General features: G+C 34.4%; 1 protein-coding gene across 1 annotated transcript in view; it reads right to left on the reverse strand.

Annotated features, from left to right (window-relative positions):
- Positions 1-303: 303 nt before the first annotated feature.
- Positions 304-21,170, reverse strand: part of LOC149807189 (uS5 assembly chaperone PDCD2-like) — a 32,942-nt gene continuing 12,075 nt past the window's right edge. The window contains exons 2-4 of the mRNA XM_089963356.1: positions 14,279-14,532; positions 11,828-11,941; positions 304-9,356 (exon numbers count right to left, since the gene is read on the reverse strand). Of these exons, the coding sequence (XP_089819482.1) occupies positions 9,195-9,356; positions 11,828-11,941; positions 14,279-14,532 (530 nt within the window). The 3' untranslated portion in view covers positions 304-9,194. The remainder of the gene's footprint in view (positions 9,357-11,827; positions 11,942-14,278; positions 14,533-21,170) is intronic.

Below are 21,170 nucleotides of genomic sequence, written 5' to 3' on the forward strand. Positions count from 1 at the left end.
TACCCTCTGTAACATAGCACAGAACAAGTATCAAACTTGTGACTCGATCAAAGTGTTGTCATGTGGGAAAGCTAAGAGAATGCTGCCTTTGCAAGCTATGGAATTAAGGTCAAACATGTACAGGAAGCTGTAGAGCTCTTCTTGGTATTGAACAAGTATATGTATTAAATTCACAGCTCAATCAATAGACTTGTCAACTTGAAAACAAAGCAAATGCTAACTGTAAGGGCTTATTGGGCCACTTTGAAAATATCACTTGGTGATTAAATCTAACTTATGGAAAAGAAAAACACAAATCAAAACTTTTATTGCACAAAACAGTGTTTATACAGTTGTAAAGGCTTGCATGTAAATGGAAGCAATATACTTGCAAATATACATCAACAGTAAATAACATTGTAGAGGGTAGTATTTAATTTACCCATACTATTTTCAAATTATTAAAATCGAAATAACTGTAGATATAAGTATTGTGCAATGAATACTGTCAAGAAATGAATAAACACAGTGCATAGCATACATGCTTTTCTGAATGGGAATAAGGGCATGAAAACAAATATTTGAATTGAGAGTTTTTTGTGTACTGTAAACATCTAGAGTTTCCAACATTACCCCTATATTTAACAAATTTCTTTGTGTGTCACACTTACAAGACCCCTACTCTGCCTAAATAAAATTTTCAGTAAAAAAATGTTGACTTGCAAGAAGTATATAGTATATCCAATGAAATTCACAGGCCTGAAACACATAAATATATGAACAATCTGCCAAGTTATAGTTAGGTTAACATATCTGAAATCTGGCTAACAAAGATGCTTCTGACATTTGTGATACAACAGTTCAAGGGAGATAACGTACAAGACTACACTACATTCATATGAAAATGTCATTAAAATGCAGTTCACCAGAATTAATAAAGTTGGCAACATGTGCATGACAATGACTGACATGACTTGGTTGCATTTATTTGCAGGTTACCTGTGCATTATGCAAATAGTTATGAAAATACTTGCAAGGTATGGAATGTTTGGTCCTGACAATTACTTGACACATAACCAGTTCAATTTGACATCAGTGTCCACATATTTAGAAACGGGGGAAAAAAATCAAACAAAATCTACCTTTCTGTGAGAACTCAAACTCAGAGACAGACATTGTAATTACCCAGAATTCTGTGAGAAACCCAACTAAACAATCAAGACAAAGAGATGGCCCCAATGTTCTGTGAGATTTTTCCATACTCGGTGACATGTATGGAATGGAATATCAGCTGAAGTCTATGTAGAAAACCATGTTCTAAGACATGTTAATATTGTCTCATCCTTTTTAAGTTCAACTGGCCATTATGATTAATAAATATACGATATGGCAATGCATCCACCACCCAGTCTACAATTTTTTTTTTTTTTACCCTCATGAACCATGTTGCAGTATTCATATTCTATGCCATTTACACAAGAAAAAGAGAAGAAATACAATATTCTGATAGAAGAAATTTCCAGTTAACACCATACATAAAGATGCAATAGAGCTATATGCCCATATTGTGAAAATCATTCCTTTTCAATCAGAATGAGTGACATTAACAAGATTTTCAAGACGGCCACCATAGTTGCTATATCAGATAGCAGATCAGCACCATTTACATTTAAGACTAATTAGACATCAAAATCTTCTAGTAAAATCCCCATGTCAATTATGACTTTCCATTCAGAAGGAATTTGGATAAAAATATTTTCAAGATGGTCACTGTAGTGGCCATATTGAACATCAGAACTGCACCATTTTCATTTGGAGCATCAGAAGAAGACTTACAGTGATCATCCATTCAAAAACAAGTAGCAGTAACAAAATTTTCAAGATGGCTGCTGTGTCTGCCATACTGAATGTCTGGGTGGCCCCATTTCCATTCAGGACCAAGTGGATGATGGAATGAATGTGTTTGTAATGTTTCATGACAATGATTATACTGCAATTTCACTAGTCTCCAGTTCCAATTACAGTGATATTCTTTTGGCAAAATGGATAATGAAAACACCAACGTACTAAATGTGAAAACTCAACATAGCCAGTAAAAGATGAAATGCAAGTCACAGTGACATTCTTTTACAGTAAGGGACCGTCCATTTAGTATGTATGCATGGAGGGGGAGGGGATAACCCAAATGCATACACTTGCATGGGGGGGGGGGTCTACTGATAATGTACATACGCATATGATATGGAGGAGGGGGTGAAACTCGATAATAATCTGTCTAATACATAACCTGTTCGACTGGGTTCAGTCAGAGTTTGAATTTTAGCGGACACATAGGCAAACTGTTTAAAGTAATGCAGCCTATTTCTTTTATGCAGCCATACATTCAACATTGGTAGACTGTTTTAGTAAACACATTAATATTATTGATCTTTTATAGTTTCTGCATGGATTAAATATAGGCCATTCTACAGAACTGGGGGGTGTATCAAGCATACGTATGCAGGTGGGGGATCTAAAAAAATATACATGTGTACAGGGGGGAAGGATCAAGCTTTGCCAGATTTTTGCGTACATACTAAATGGATGGCCCCTAAGGGTGTGGTAATAATAGAAATGCATACAATCATCTAGTGGAATGATTCTAATATGATCAGAGGTTAAGAAATAAATTGAACTTAGGTCAGTGAATCAAGAAATACAGGTCACTTTGACCAGGGTGTAATACTCACCAAGATATATCCCCTCACCAACTTTTATGACTCAAGGTATAAAAGCAAAGGGTATTATAAATGGTGCAAAAAACTAAATGCAAAAACTTAACCTAAGCCAGTAAAAATGTGAAATACGGGTAACATTGACCTTTCTTTAAGATATGGGTTAGTACTAACAGAGATGTATATAATTATCTAGTATGAACAGTTTGAAAAATAAACCAAAAAATTTAAAACCAGTGATGCAAAGAATATAGATCATTGACCTACTTTTGTGATGAGGTTATACAAAGATACATCCCTCAGCAAGTTTCATGATTCCACATATAACAGTATTTATACAGTAATAAAAACTGAACTAAATGCAAAATTTCAAACAAGAATGTACAGCTATATGTATATACAAAGTTGGGCCACTCGGACTCCCCACAGGAGCAGATGATATGAAACCCACTCCCAACTGATATCAAGGACCTAGGAATAAAGAATGGTTGACATCCTGTTAGGTTGCACAAAAATATTTCCATTTATCTCTGTGTATCCATATGCCAATACTGATGCTGACAACTGAGGTAGTACAATAACTTACCTCTACTACATAAGGTGAACTAAAAATCGAAGAACAAAAATATTTGAGAAAAATGCCTACAATGTACTGAAATACAAGATCATAAAATCTAGAACAAAATTCAAACCAACAGAAATTAAATTATGGGAAATTACATGGTTAGGGTTGTTCCAGTAAAACATATACCACGGGGGGAAGGCACTTTCAGATTCAACCAACCCACAACAGAAGCAATTTTAAAACATTATGATCCACCATCAGATATGTTTTAATTGAAAAACACTGTCCCCTAAAGAAGTATATTATTTAACATAATTACTGGCTATGGGTTTGTGGGCAATAGAAGCGATTTTAATATTGGGTTGGGGACAGAAACAATTTAAATGACAGCTGGCAGGAGGTAATCTACTGAATTGTTATAGACCATATAATCTACTGCGTATTTTTTATTTGTATTCATTCATTATAATCAATCTTTTGTCCTTTTGTTTGTTTTTCTGTCAGCCATGTATGTCTCTGATACTGTGAAATCACAAATTTTCATGGTGGCTTATTATTTGTAGATGTCATTGATCAGTCCCTTAATACCTACTAATTTAACGTCCATGAATACAGATTTTATAACAGGGATTTCTATTCTAATACAGACATCAAAATTTGAATCCTTACTAAACTGTGTGTTTACTAAAGTGATCAGTATTTTTTTCTATTTTTCTTTGTTCTCAGGCATGCTGCTTTTGATTAGAATAATAGTTAAATGTTGTATGGCTTTAAAGGTGTGGTCAGATGCTATGATTCCTTGTTATTATTTTTTTCAATAAATGTTTTGGTAAACTTATAATACATGATTTGTCAGAAAAAAAACCATTAATGCCTGTGGAAGTGATGTTGCATTATTTCTGCCTGCTTTTACACTATATCATTTCTTGTAGAACATATATTTCAGTTACCAATGTCTTATTTTTATGCTTGTTGCAAGATTAATATAAAGTTTTTATAAATAAAAAAGAAATATAGGAAGTCAAACATTTTTATATCATTAATTAGATTTTTAAAATGGATGAAAGTCAAGGAATCATTTTTAACTGAGTACTCATAAAATCAATGTCATATCAGTTAACTGTATTGTCAACAGCATCATCAGCATCACTGATTGCCTAGCAGTAACATTCTGCACTTTCAATCCAGTTGTCACAGGTTCTGTCTCCCACTTCTATTCTTTCATACGAGACTTGTACCTATGGCTTGAGGAGCTTTCATTGCCGAGTGGTACAAGATGCTTGTCATGTGATTACTTGCCTCCAATGTGTAAATGAGAATGTTGTCAGTTACTTGTGGAAGGTCAGTGGTTCTACATAAGTGGTGTTTGGCATCTCAAAAGTACTTGGATTTTCTTCAGCAGTAAAACTGGCTGCCATATATAGTCTTCATCTGAAAATGGTGTAAAGGCCATAAAGATCTACCGAAACCCGAGATCTCATGTCTAAATGACTTCAGCTGTTGGAGATAAACATCAAATCAACAGAGGCTCCATGTGCCCATGTGCACTAAGGTGCTTGCTTTTACATCACTTGCACATCTCGGAGATTTTGTCACAAATCAAGCAATTTGGGTTGGTGGTCTTTCGGGGTTCTTCCTCCACCTAATATAGTTTTAAAAAAAAATAAAATAAATCAACCAACTAATCCACTGTGGCAACAGCAGCAAAGGTACTAGTCCATCATTTTTGCCACAGCTGTATGAGTTTATAAATTTTGACTCAAGTAATTTTTGTAGATCTTTGAATATCGTCAATTATGCCTTTCTGACAGTTACCAAAAAGTCATTATCAGTTGGTACAAATGGATTTTTCATGGTCAGCATATGAGATAGAGAAGTTGTGAACAATCCTGCATCAAACACTGCCAAAAAGTAAATTTTAGCTGACTTCAAGTTTCTCTAACGATGTCCATTGTTCGAACCAAAAATGTTATAACTTATTCAAGCTATATTCACTGATACCTGGAGATATGCATCTGCAATAAATATTTGTAACAAAGTATGAGAATGCATCAATGTTTTTCAATGATACATTTGAATTGAGTAAAAACCAGAATCAACAAACCAATAAATAAAATTATTCACATCTCTCAGGCAGAAGTACAGTGTATACCGGTAATCGTAATCTGCCAAATTTGCTAAACATTTTTCCAACCATACTGATTCGGTGGACATAATCACCAGAATGGAATGAAACAGACCAGAACAGATATAACCAGAAGGTTAAAATTTATTTGATACATCTTTTAAGGAGCTAAATTCACACTGGTTTAGTGAACTGTACACCCTTTATTGTCTTCCCTTTGAGACAATTTCTTACTGAAGCTGAGAAAATAATGTTGCACACCTAAAAAAAGAGGCACACTTCTACTCATTGTTTTTATTATACTTCTTCATTCCAGCCTGTTCTTATGATCTTGTTCCCCCACATACTGTTTGTCTTGTTTATGATATGTATCTAAATTTGTCACTTACTTTTCCTACTACTATACTAATTGTCTGTGAATATGCATATCAATGTGAAATGCAATGGGGAGAGTAAATCCAAAATTGAAAACCTCTACATTTCTGGATGTATTCTGCTTGGATTCCACGTTTCTGCACAAAACTCAATAATTCAGGACTCACTGTACTAATTCAGTTCCCACTGTAAACCTGTGCAAACACCATGATATTAAAATTCAATAACTTAAAATTTTGAGTGCTCATGATCAAATTTGTATCAGTATAGACACATCTATAACAACAGCTTTTGTGAAAAGAAAACCTTAACAGCTGCACCATTTTCTGGACCTACACAAATTTGAAATGTGTGCTTTCAGTATTGCACCAAAGTGTCAGCTGCTGATTTCAGTAACAAGTCTTCCAAACTTGGGCCTGTAAAGGGATGGAAATTATGTTACTAAAACAATGTCCCTCACTTTTTTCTGTTACAAGTAGGACAAGCTATCAAAGATACTTTTTACTAAATCTTACTTTCATTATCAACCAATCAGGGACAGTCAAACCCATATATACTCTATTTTATCTTTACTGATTTATAGTATGGTTCTCATTCTTTCATATCAGTAGTGAGTCGTCCAACAACTCTCAATGGTTGTAATCCTTTTTCAACCATGCTGACTGGACACACTGTAACATAATGTTCACGTTACAGAAATACCATGGGATAACCAGAGACCAATAAAATCAAATAAAATAGTCAAGTTATCTCCCCTGCAGGGATTCTGCCAGGATTTCAGGCTTTACTCTAAGTTTTGTGTGTGTGTGATCTCCAATGAGGGAGTGGTGGCGGGAGGAATAGCCATTGTTAAATATCTCCCTAACACTTAAATATCTGTCACTCTTTCTTACTGTTCCACTCTGCTAAGGCTCCACTGAAATCGAAATACTCAAAGAGATGTCATCTCTAGTTGTATAGCGATTATTACTGTGATGTCATTGGACATGGTCACGTGGTTGTGATGGCAGAAAGACCATAGGCTTACTCCATATTTGACAGCTAATTACGATGCTGTCAAAAGAATTACAACTTTTCTAACAATTCAGTTGGACTCCGATTATCTACTTAATTCATAGTCAATGAACAGGTTCTAAAATTTATGTGTGTTTATTGTTTCTGAATTCAATATGATCCTCCTCCTTTGTGTATGAATATTATTCTGTGCTGAGAACTCCTTTCATTGTCTGCTGTCTGAAACACATATGCATAACCAGCTTGAACAAGTTACTGTTCTTTATGGTTGTGCAATTTTCAATATCTCACATGTATGGCCCCATGGATATTCTCTCTTGGATATCTCTGTTCCAAAAAGAAAAGTTTTCCAGAGGTCTCGCTAGGATTTTAAAAACTAGAAGTTCAAGACTCCCATTTTGGTAAAAATAGGAGTCCCACCAGCAAAAGTTGCAGTCTCCTCCCAGAAAACTATGCAAATTATAAGAACTACTGGTTGCCATCGAGTTTAATTTCTACATTCTTTATCACACTGACATAGCTCTTGTTTGTCCATCAGAGTGAGTCTGAATTTTGTCAAGCCAAGGAAGGTCTTATTCAAAGCACTAAGCTAGGCATCACACACTTTCTTACACTTGGCTACTGTCCCATCCAAACTATCAGTTCTAGCACCTTTAGCACTCTCCTGAATCTTGTTATAATCTTCTTCAGTTTTGCCGTTGAACCCCAAAGTACTCATTCAAGTCCAAGTCTCAACATGTAAAGATTCCAAGGTCACATGCACTTCTTATTCTGCTACACTCAGAAATGAACACAACAATGAAAGCTCAAGTTGTTTATTTGATGTACTGTTATAAACTGACCACATATACATCTCTGGGTCTTTCTGCCTCTGAATTCAAGCACTGTAAATATCAGAAGATTTTCCCACCCAGCTGCCATTCAAAGCCTTTGATCCTGCCGCCCAGGTATTGCAGCATATTCTTTTGATGTACTCTTATAATGGCAACATGTACGGGGGAGGAGGGCTTTCAGCCACTAAATTCTGTCAGTGTAAATATCAGCACAGCTAATTGATCAACACATTTTCTCACTAAGCAGGTGGCTGAAGCAGGACTGGCAAGTCTTTGAATTTTGCTGCCCACCTATTATATGCGTACGGAGGATTCTCACTTGTTCAGACATGGTTATCTTGAATTAATATAACTGGACTATTGTCCATCCAACACGTACATCGGACTCGCACTCAACATCAACTTTGGGCTCAAAATCACTCACTGGTATTTCCAGTGACATTTTCCCAATGTCCAACAGACCAATATACAATAAATTCATTGTCATCATATCTATCACCAGCCAGTATTTGCCGACTGAAAACGTCGTCTGAAGACAAACCCTGTTGTGATTCAGCCATTTTGGTTTGCTGTGTGGCCCTTACTTGAATCATGCATTTATAAAACTTCCATGATGAAAATAAGTTTAGAACTACCACAAAATGCTTGTTCCAGGGCCAATGAACTAATCAAATTTAGTTTAACAGCCATTCATGTTGAACTGAAGTATCCAGTTATCTGATGTCACAGCAAACGTTGCAAGACCGCTACTGGCAGCGAGAATTATGTTGCGAAATGCACTTTTAAAGTTAAAAGCTTAATAAAAACTGCATACTGTGCAAAGCACATTTTATATCCACAACGTTGATGTAAAGGAGTTCATACAAATACGTGAACTCACGTGCACTGGCATCATTTTCCGACCCAATGTTTTATTCAGTTAGACCACTAGGAGGGGGTCAGATGTGCTTTTAAATATATATTCAGTTTTATTCTTCTTCTGACAACCATAGCAGCAATTTCTCATTTTGTTAAACACCCACAACAGAAGTGATTTTCCTAACCAACCTTCCACTGTCAGAATCAAAATAGTTTGAAACACAACCTCCTATAGAAGTTTTTTTGAAGTGCTGTCTCTGGGGGGTAAAATGTTTTACCGGAACAGCCCTTAGCTATTCACTATGCATTCATCCTGTGTCATTTTTGGTGGTTCTAAAAATATAAGTTCCATTTTCTTTGATACTTAAATTAATTACAACAAAAATGATATTCATGACGTGGATAGGTCATCTTTTAAAATGTCAACATTTTTATAGATTTAAATGTAACTGATCACATATAAAATTATCTGGTGTCTTCAAAGAAGACTCTAAACAATATTTTGCTTGGATCTCTTTTACTTCATATCATCAGTAATACAATACGATGATCTATACTTCAAATAGATGAACACCAATATTATGAACACAGAATTTTGGTGTAAAAAAATGATAATCCAGCTAGTTCACTATACAGCCAATCTCCATTTGGGCTCCTTATAATAGTTATAGATGCATACTGATACCCTCATCAGTGTTTATATTTTTACCAGAAGCAAACTGAAAATAATGTCACTGATTATTGTCAGAAAAGTCCTGCTTGTACACAAATTCTTCATGATAGTTGTTCCCTATGTCACAGCTATCTGCACAGGTAAATACACAAAGAGTTCCCCAGTCTATGCTGTCTCCAAGGGAATCCACGTTAAGATGAATCAACAGCTGGGGCATCACCTGAATCAGGAATAGATACAATCTTTTAGAATCTAAGTACTAATACCTAACTACAACAGCATGCATGAAAATGTTATAATATGCAGTAGCAGATCATGGTCTACAATTGTAATAAAAATAATAATAATAATGAGGACTTTGTATAGCACCTAATCTTTAGAAGCTCTAAGCACTTTACAACATTAGACAACGCCTATAACATAAAAACATATATAATGATATTATTACACACAAAAAACAACACCGTGAAATTAGAAAACAAAAAACATGCTGAAAATATTTAAGGTAGGAAACATTAGGTCTTTAAGTTTGTTCTTGCAGTCGAAATAATGAGTTTTAAGAGCACTCTTGAATGGGATCACTGTGTCTTTGTGTCTAAGTTCAGTGGGCAATTCATTCCACGTTGCTGGGCCCTGGTATGCAAAAGAACGTACATAGGACTTCATTTCTGTAGTGGGAATAATGAGTATACAATTGTCATTAGAGGAGCGTAAGTATCTTGCTGGTGAGGTCAGATAGGTATGTTGGACTGGAATCCGTCAGTGAAACATAGCACAGAGAACAAATTTTGTGTTTGATTCTGGATTGAATGGATAGCCAGTGTAGGGTACAGAGCAGTGGGGAGGTGTGCTCTGTTCATGGTATTCTAAGTATGATCCGAGCAGCTGTATTTTGAACTTTTTGAAGTTTCTGAAGTAGATACTGAGATGAACCAGACAGAATCGAATTGCAATAGTCCAGTCTTGAAAGTACTAAAGAACACACAGGTGTTTCAGTGGCATCAACTGAAAGATATTTGTGACTGGGGCTGATGCATCTCAGCTCAAGATATGCAGCCTTGCATATTTTCATGACATGTTGTTGTAATGTGAGAGTACTGTCCAGAGTAACACCTAGGTTTTGTACTGACTGTGTGAACTTAATGTTGGTGTTGCTGATATTTATTGTTTGAGGTAAAGGATGTGAATGAGAAAGTCTTTGTGTTGTGATCAGAATGGCCTCAGTTTTATCATCATTCATCTGCAGCTTGTTATATGTCATCTATGATTTCACATCAGAAATGCACCTCTCTACACCTTGGATGGTAGCACCAACTTCAGTTGGGTGGCTAGATTTATATATTTGGGTGTGTCAATTATGACCAACTCCAAAAAGTCAAAGAACTGGTGTTTGTAAAAACAGCAGCATCACAAAGGATACAACCATCTAGTCAATTATGACCGACTCTGAAAAGTCAAAGAACTGGTGTTTGTAACAACGGAAGCATCACAAAGGATACAACCATCTAAAATTTGCTAAGCATGGCTTCAAACACAAAAACTTCAGTTGGAAACCAAAATTTTCAAGAATATGAGCATTCAAGGGCTATAATTCCTCCAAATGTTGATGTGATATGTTTGAAATCCAACTCCTTCAATGACTCATCAATGTAAAGCTCATAATAACCTCAGCTGAAATGCAATGTTCCGTTGGAAAGGTTTGCCGCAGAAAGAAAAGTTAATGAGGACAAGCCATCAGAAACCATAGAATGCTATAATTATGATAATTTGGAATACTTTAAACTAAAGACATTCATGATCTTATGAATAAAAAAAATGCCAAATTTGGTTAAAATGCAACGATGCTTAGTAAACTCAGGAGGATGGCAATCAAGGGAAATAACTCCTGTAAATGATGCTGTGGAAGACTCAAAACCAAACTCGGTGTCCTTAATCCAAAGCCACGTACCAAATTTGGCTACAATGTTGTGCAAACCAAAGAAACAAGGAATCATGGGTTATAACTCTTCTGAGACTAAGCTGATAAAACTAAAGCATTTGCTTGAAAATCGGGGTGTGCATTACCCTTCAGCGTACATACCAAAATATTGTAGGTCTTGAAACAATGTATATACACAACAATATCAGAATATGCTGAATTGTTCTGATGCTATTCTGTTTACAAGGAATATACTACTGATGAAACAAATGAGTAAGAAACTCTCTCACAATCATTCCTGAAAAGATGAAAGATTTAAAAGACAATTTATGGGTAACAGACAATAAACCTACCAAATACCATCCAGTTATGTACACCATATCACTTGTAAGTCGAGTCCAACTACCAACTGCACAGACCCAGCTCGGCTATCACATAAAGCACCAGAAGATCTGTTCAGTAAGGTGTAATTGGCAGAACAAACAACATACACCCTGATCGGCATGTGCATTATGCTATGGCAGATCAGGGTATTTGTTGTTTGCAATCTGACTCAACCTATACTGAGTATACATTGTATTGGTTTGCTGAGTTAAGCTGGTAACAAGAAGTGTGGACAAATGAACTTGGACAGACGAAAAAAGGTGATTACCACAGGGCTTCCAGCATCCCAATGCAAAAAGGGCCCCAAGGTTCACTGAGGTAATTAAAATGGTATATAATATTTGGAGGCAGATTTCTCAAAACACTCTGAGCCAAAGCACATACCATACCTGGAATTCAAAAATTCTTTTCGATCCACAGCTGCATTTGGGTATATCCTCTTCCTTGGGAATATGCTCTCCAGAAACCCACAGAGGGTCACCTCCTAACTGGTATCTTAGCACCTAATCCAAGATAAAAGTATAAGCTTGTAAATGTTTTTATATCTCACAGGAATAAAACTAGACATATAAAACAGCAAAGAATTACAGAACACTCAGTAAGAGAAATTTCACTGAAACACTGTGAATTTACTACTTTGTGGGTCCTGTAGATGGTAGAATTACCAGGAATTTAAAGAAACAATGTCAGGAAATTCCTTAAAAATAGGGTACCTATCCAACACAATCCACTTTTATGTACACCATGCCTGCCTAGTAGGAGTGAAATGATTAGTCAATATTTTTTTCATATCAGTACTCATATCAATGCAAGAGGTGAAGAATCAATACAAAATGATACTTCCCCAATAAAAGTTACTTTAATCTTCAGCAGTCATGAATAATAGTTAGTTGTTTGCCTTTTTATTCTTATTTATTTCTGGAACAAATAAAAAAAATCTTGACAATACTCACCTTATACAAATTAGCAAGCACATGGTAACTCACATGGATTTAAATCTATACCCCCCCATGCCAATTCCATGCTGATTATTTTATCATATAAGCATGTTCAACCATAGAAAACATAGAGTCAACATCCCTTGAAACTCATTATCTTTACTTGAACATTACAACTGATAATATATCCAAACTGCAGAAAAAAAGTTTTTTTTTTCTCTCTCTATAATGACCCAAGACATAGTACATGAAACAATTGCATTAATTTTGTGTCTCAAGTTTTATAAGTCATATCAATTTGTTCTGAAAATCATTCAGGGTGTACCAAGACTTACCATCATTATCCGACAAAGCATCTAAAAATGATATATATGCATACCCATCATTCCTGATAATATCTTAAGCAGTTCACAAAATATGGAGATAACTAAAAGTACTCAACTGAGGGAGCCCATTTTTGTATGTGACACAGTGTCTTGTCTTGATACACAATCATACTAACTTTTATGAAGATATCCAATAAATATAAGACAAGACACAAATGTATGACTGACTAAACAAAAAAGTTTAAAACTGCAGATATGTCCAAGAATAATTAACTGACAAAGCTATTGTATTTTGCAAAACATACTGATAAGATATGAACTAGACATAAAGTGATGGATGGACAGATGTGCAGAGTCCAATATAACCCCCCCAATAAATTAACTCTGTGTGTGTGTGTGTGTGTGTGTGTGTGTGTGTGTGTGTATAATGGCAGAAATAATCTGGCAGAGAAAATATTTTTAATCTTATAAAATCTTATAAAAGGAGTGCACAACCGATACAATACTTTTTTTCACTGACGAGAGAAGTAATAGACTGTCCCATAAAATACAGAATAAGGATTGTCCTACACTTCTGTAATTCAAAAATAAAGACCCCCAACCTGTCTTGATAGGAGGTTCGGGGTTTCCAAAGCACATCAATATCAATACAGGTTTTGGAGCTTTTTGTTAAAATAATGTTTCTGCACCAGTGAAAACAATCAAGAAAACAAGAGATATCCGTTAAAAAAATTTGAGCGATTCAAGACACGGTCTTCTTTTTAACTGTTGAGGTTTTAAAGTATCTCTGAAAGTATTTTCAAATTAGCAACTGTGCCAGCTGAAGTAGAAGTAAGACTGGTACACCATTTTCACTGAGGACAAACTAGACACCATTAGAAGACTGTTGGTGAAAACACCATGTTGATAATACATCCATTCAGGAGAATTAGTGGGAAGATTTTTAATATGTTCAATGTGGCAGTCATTTTTGAGGTCATATGGGCACCATTTTCATTCAGGACCAACTAGATATAATAATTAGTCTTTGGTTGAAAACCCAAATTGATATGACATAGCAATAGGAAGATGGTGGTCCAATTGGATATCAAGTTTAATCATCTAATTTAGAATCAACAAGATATCATAAGATAACATCTGGTGAAAACACAATATTGATACGACTTTCCATCAAGGAGTAGCAGTAATAATTTCAAGATGGCTATTGTGGTGTTTAATACTATCAGATCAGCACAATTGTTATTTATAACCAACAGATAATGTAAGAAGTCTTCCAGTGAAAACTGGATGTTGATATGACTTTCCATTCAGAAGCAGCAACAGCATGATACTCAAGATGGCTGCTGTGGATGTCAGATCAGTACCATTTTCATTCAGGACCAACTAGATGTCATGTCTTTAGTGAAAAACCCCATGTTACATAACCATTTATTTAGAAAAAATAGCAATAACAAGATTATCAAGATGGCCACTGTGTGACCATACTGGACGTCCAGGTCAATACACATTATACATAATCAAATAATGCATGCTGACAAAGAATCCCCATTATTTAATCAAAACTCTTCTCTCATACCTGATCTGGTTCATGTGCAACCCTTTCCTTGAACTTCAGGAAGACCTTATCGTTTTCTGATACTGCTATTTTCTCCAGCTCACTTAAAGGAAGATCATTCATGTCTTTTGCTTCATCTGACTTTAGAAATGCACTTAAGTCTTTCATTTTCTCCTCCTCACTTTTTTCTTCATTTATCTCTTCATATTCCTCTGCCTCTGTCACCAGTTCATAATGTGGGAAAAGTAAACCATGATCTGCAACAGGCACAGATTCTACAATGGAAAAGAAAAGAAACTTGGATTACAACCATCTTTCATACTTTAATCCTTATGAAGCCAATAAGATAAACCTGTATTAAAAACAAAAAACTTCAATACATATTAAAATATGATAACTGGAATGTAGAGTTTTTGTAACATGAACCCGGTTGCAGCTCTATGATCTTAAACTATGTAACAGAAGGATGCAAAACCAACAAGGTTTGTAAAAAATTCAAGAAACAATTCATATCCCTAGAATACATACATACAATTTAAAAGGAAATCATATTATTGTGAATTCAATCCCAAATGTTCCATCACAAGGTCAAAAATATAACATATTTTCAATCCCAATATTCTTGAATGTGCTGATGTAACAATTGTCTTGAATGAGTTTAGGTGCCACAATGATATCATCTGGAATATCTATAAATGAATCTCCATAATCCCAAGGTAGTGTTTTAGGCCAAAAAGTATAATTTAAATAAATGATTAATCTCAAAGTATAACCGAACATAACAAAAAGCGATTCCACTGATTGATATTAAAATGGGAATGAATAACTGTTTACTTAGTCCTTTATATACAGACTGTCACCTGACCTATGACACAACAGGGTGCTCTGGATGTGGATCATTCACCAACTTGTAAACAATGTCAGGTCTTGAACTTCAATTTTAGTAAACATCTTGTTTAACTCTTAAAATAATGACAACAATCTGGTAAACAAAATATGACAATAGTCAGGTAAACCAACACTCCACCCTCAATCATAGACACTGGTTAACCACAAAATATAAATTAATATACATAACCCTCACTTCCCCCATTCTGAACTTAACCCCAAAGTCCAAACCTCTTGGATAGGTAATTAAGAGTATGAACCACACCAAGGCACATGCCAACTGGGTACATATACTTGTTTTTTCATGCCCAATGTGCATGTGTGTGTGTGTGTGTGCATGTGTGTGTTAATAGGATAGCAATTACAATAGTTTATGAGCTATGACCCTGGAGTAAATTACCCCAAGGTAGTAAGGATGGTCACCAGAGTCAATGTCAACCTCTTCATATCCAGTAAGTGTATATATGGTCATGGGGTGGGGATCTTAACAGTTTCAGAGTCAAGGCTTGGGGGGTAAAGTCTCCTTGGGATAGGGATAGACTATGTTCACACTAATAAACCAAATCCACTTACATACAATATGGTCATCATTTATGTCCAGGAAAGTACTTTTATATCAGTCCAAAATTGCCAAAAAATATTTATTTTAAAATGATAATATTTGGAAATCTTCATTAAAATGTTTTTCAACTCATTTAACAGTGTGATTAGATCAGTTGCATGTTTAAAAAAAAAAAATTCCATGCAAGGCAGTGATCATTCATTGGGGAATTTCATGATTTAATTTCATATGTATCAATACTGATAAACATCTTACCTGTATGCACGTTATAAAAAAAAAACAATAACTGCAAAGAGTTTTAAACCAACGGCCTGATAAATGAGAACTGCCCCATGTAATATATGCAGTAACTGAATACTGAAATTTCAGCATTTTGCTTTGATCAAACTAATTTTCTAGCTTACAGGAATTGAGAAATTCTAAATAAAATAAATCAAACATAGACTAAACAGAAAACTAAAGGTTCATGTCGGCCATAAACTGATTACCTGACAAGTGGTTATGTCAAATCAGTTTGACCAAGAAATCTAGGTCAGTAGGATGCTTGCTTTCTGTAAACATTTCTTACCACAAAATATGTAAATTTAATGACAAAAGTAAATCCATGCCCCTTTTAATTACCAATAGGCAAAAGGGAAGATTTTGCAACACCAAATAAGAAGGCAACATAATCTAAAATCATCATAATAATTCCTCAGCAAGTTATTCTGACAAACACTTTTACTTATCAATTCATATACTTTTTTTGTTTCAAAACCAGACAAAATGGGCATCTAAAAAAATGTAAACTTCAAATGTAAACTTTGCCTTTTTCTGTTAGGAAAGTGAAAAAGGACTTTGCCCCGCAATTTCCTTCAGATGTTCAATGAGTTACAGTAGTTTATAACTTTTGAGATGCTCCTTCTCTGTAGCCAGGAAGTTCTGACAGTGTAGTGTTACAGCCAACAGCAAAATATATTGTCCTGGGTATGTAGTGTTTAACTAACTGTACCAACAAGCTATTGCACATGCACAGGCATTTGTTTTAATATCTGACTGACCATTAACCCTTTCCCGGGCATGTTGTCACTATCGATTTCCAAAAATTAGGCCTATTTGATGATAAAACATAACTTTCATTTTGGTACTTAAACATCAATAAGTAAATAGTAATTTGTGTTTCATAAATGTAATTGGTGAAGAGCACTAATTTATTTTTTTAAAATGTGGAATTTAACTGCCATGTTTGCATTATTTTCTTTATCGTTTTCATAAAAAATTGGCAAATAGATAAAGTAAAATACAATTCACTGAAAGCAAAGTCTAAATAGTATTTGATAGAAGATTTAGCTTCAAAATGTAATCATGTAGGTCAGAAACATTGAACAATACGAATGTTCTTGAATTCTAAAGGCGTTGCAACTTTCTAAGGTCAAGATTGTTTTCTGACATTTATTTTTGTGAAAATACAATAAAAAGCAGTGAAGTAAACACTATTTAACCAAAGCATGATGTTACTATAAGTACATAGGCAAATAATAAACCAATAAATTTGTAATCCTATTGTTTGACTGTTGTAATGAAGACAGAAAGTGATTTGTTATATTAAGAAATTCCTCTTTCTGTTCTTGGTTGTGTTAATTCGGTTGGAATAGATATATCAACATCAATGCTTCAGTGTGTTGTGTATGAATAGTAAGCGTTTAACCAGCAACAATGAAATTAGGATAAATGAAATGGTATGAAGTTACTTGTGCCTTAACTCGATGTACATGTTACAGGTGGTCATTTCAAAATAATTTAGAACTTTTTGACCACCATTTGATAGATAACTTTCAGAAAGTAAAAAAAACATCAAGTGGTAGTTTATTAAGCATTTCTTTTAAACTAGAATCTCATTACGCCTATTAGTTAAAATTAATTACATTGTGCTCTTTTAAAGTCATATGACCAAAATACCCTGCATGTATCTCCATCCAAACTTTCACTTTCAAATAGGAATACAATGGACATGAATATAATAATTTTTATACATGCACAAAATATCTTTCTTGTAAATGTATAACATGGCTTTTTCCACTTGAAAATAAAGTATTGCTGAAAACCAATATTAAATGGATACTGAAAAGTAAAGGACATAATTCATATAAAAGAATATATATATATATATATATATATATATATATATATATATATATATATATATATATATATATATATATATTGCAGTTCTCGCTTTGCTGCCACTTCTCCCAAAAGCGACAAGTCTAGCTTGACCCCTGCAAACTCAATGAAGCAACATAGTGGGGAAACTTAAAGCACAGTCTACCATTCTCTCTGAATTCCCTTATTTGATCTGGTATTCAAGGTAGGTTGCTGCAGATGTAAACACAATTACATCCACTTATATGGAAAATGCAAAACAACTGATCAGCTGATGTATTTTCAAGCAAGGACCGTTTTTGTGTGCTTTCAGTTTAATTGCATTAATTAAATGATTTGCTTTGGAAGAACAAGCATTAATGATTGCCTTTTTAAATAACATTATACCAACCATACACAAATTAAAAACATGTTTAAATTACCATGCATATTTGTTTTCATGAATGATCCCATGACAATAAAAGATTACATTGCCATCAAATTCAAACAAGATTATTTCTGAAACAGCATTCATCAGAGGTTATGAAATATCATAAATTTTCTATCTTGAAAAGGAAAAATTGCTGCATAACTTCATTAATATCATTAGAGGAAGCCATTACAGGTCAGTTGGTAAAGTATCAGACTCATAATCCAAGGGTCATGGATTCAATACCTGCCCATGTCAATAATGTGAAGAAAGTGCTGTAAAAACCACACAAGATATATATATATATATTATATATATATATATATATATATATATATATATATATATATATATATATATATATATATACAGCATTAGCAACCTGGAAAATAAATGACTTTTCATTAACATAGGTTAGCAATATGCGTCTAATGCAAATAATCTCATCACACAATGTTTTTCAGTGAAGTCTTAAAGAACTTCATCAATCTAAGCAAAAGCTTTTTAAGTCCAAGCATTTTTTTAATGATACTGAAAGTATTATGGCTAGGTCAGAATATTTTGGGGGCATGATGTCCTCTAACCAATTCTATTGGAGGCACTGAACATTCTAAGGAGATTATTAATTTACCATAATAAAAACCTACATCAACTGTCTGTTAATAAGAGAATGTTTGCATTTCATGACAACCTTTTTCCTTAAAAGTAAGTGAGATTTAATGTAGTCTTTCCAAAAGATCTCTAGGTGGCGTTTTCTTTCATTTCCCATCAATGATTTTCAATTATTTTATTATGCTGGCTCACCTACATCTGAAGCACTTTCTGATTCAATGAAGAATTTACAGAGTACATGTCTACGCAAATCTGTTTTGCTGTTCTTGTTCTTGCTGCAGACAAGTCCATAATAAAATGTAATGCACACAAGGAATGACAGAACCTCTAAAACTTTACCAAAACTGTACCAGTCAAGTGATTTATTACTTAAACGCATCACTGTACCAATTCCAAATCCAAATGTGAAATACGCTTATATATTGACAACTCACATTTTTGTATACAATCCATAATCTGTTAATATTGAACATGGTCATGAAAATTCCATGAATTCAAGTATAAATCACATGTTATAAAATTCATGTATCAGACACAGAGGTCTCACTAGGATTTTAAAACTAGGAGTCCAGGACTCCCATTTTGGTAAAAATAGGAGTCACACCATCAAAAGCTTCACTCCCTTCTTTCCTACAGGATCAACACAGATGTTGAGTGCATCTATTTTTAGATGGAGAGGATTTCATAATGTAATCACTTGATTTAATATAGCTTTATTACAACAGTCCACTGACAGGATTGCAAATTCATGGTTGATTTATTTGTCTATGTTCTTGTAGTAATTTTCAGCAATGGTTAAATAGTATCTGATTTGCTTTATTTTCCGTATTTTTGCAAATACGTGTCAAGTCAGAAAACAGCTCAGACCTTAAAGCGCATCTCATGAATTCCACAACATAGCATTGTCCCATATGTTTCTGACCTAATTAATTTTCATTTTAAAGTTAAATCTTTAATGAAATGATACTTAGGCTTTATTTTCAATGATTTGTATATTTTTCTGAATATATTTGCTCGTTGATTTACGAAAACAGACAATCTAATAAACTAGTACATCCCAGATTTCTGAAGTCTGACATTACTTCCCATCAGGCCTACTGGTTAACTTACAGTTTCAAACTAATTTTATGATGAAATAGTGTACAAGAGGCAGTTAATATATATCCAGATCACCGATTCTGATCTTAAAACACATGTTTGTATGTTTTATCATCAAAGCATATCATGCAGGAAATTGATAGTTGGTACCTTACTCGGAAAAGGGTTAACGGTCAATCAGCTATCAAAACATATGCTTGTGAATGGGCAAGAGTTTGTTTGTCAACGTAATTGATATCAAAACTAGGCCTAGCTATTGATGTCTTGATGAATACATTTCGTTACAACACTAGAACTAAAAGGGGCTAAGGAGAGAGGTATTTAAAAAAAAAAGACTATGGTCAGTCAATGTACCTCTTAAATAATCACAGGGCGAAGTCATTTTCACTTTCCTAACAGAAAAAGGCGAAGTTTATATTTTTAGGCGACTTAGTCACCCACTTCGCCTGGTAGCATGACCCCTTGTGCTCCCCAAAAAACTATGAAAATTAGAAGAACTATTGATTGCCACTGAGTTTAATTTCTACTTTCTTTATAACACAGACACGGCTCTTGTTTGTCCATCAGAGTGAGACTGAATTTTGTCATTCCAAGTAAGGACTTATTCCAAATACTAAGCTAGGTATCAGGCACTTTCTTACACTTAGCAACTGTCCCATTCGAACTATCAATTCTAGCAGCTTTAGCACTCTTCTGAATCTCGTTACAATCTTTGTACGTTTGCCGTTTAACCCCAAAATACTTATCCACATTTACAAATGGCATTTTGTACAAGTCTCAACATGTCTTGATTCTGAGGTCATGTGCACTGTTTATTCTGCTACCTTCAGAAATCAACACAACAACTAAAGCTAAAGTTGTTTATTTGATGTACTTTTATAAATGACCACATGTACATCTCTGGGTCTTTCTGCCTCTGAATTCAATCACTGCAAATATCAGTACATTTTCTCACGTGGCCACCAGTCAAAGCCTTTGAACTTGCCACCCAGCTAATGCATCATGCTCTTTTTGATGTACTCTTATAATGGTAACATGTATGTACATCAAGGGGTCATTCAGTCACTGAATTCTGTCATTGTAAATATATGCACAGCTATTTGATCAATACATGTACATTTTCTCACAAAGCAGGTAGCTGAAGCAGGACTGTCAAGTCATTGAATTTTGCCGCACACCTATTACATGCGTACGGAGGACTC

The sequence above is a fragment of the Sinohyriopsis cumingii genome, chromosome 1 (assembly GCF_028554795.1).
Source record: "Sinohyriopsis cumingii isolate HCF-2022 chromosome 1, ASM2855479v2, whole genome shotgun sequence".
Classification (NCBI taxonomy): domain Eukaryota; kingdom Metazoa; phylum Mollusca; class Bivalvia; order Unionida; family Unionidae; genus Sinohyriopsis; species Sinohyriopsis cumingii.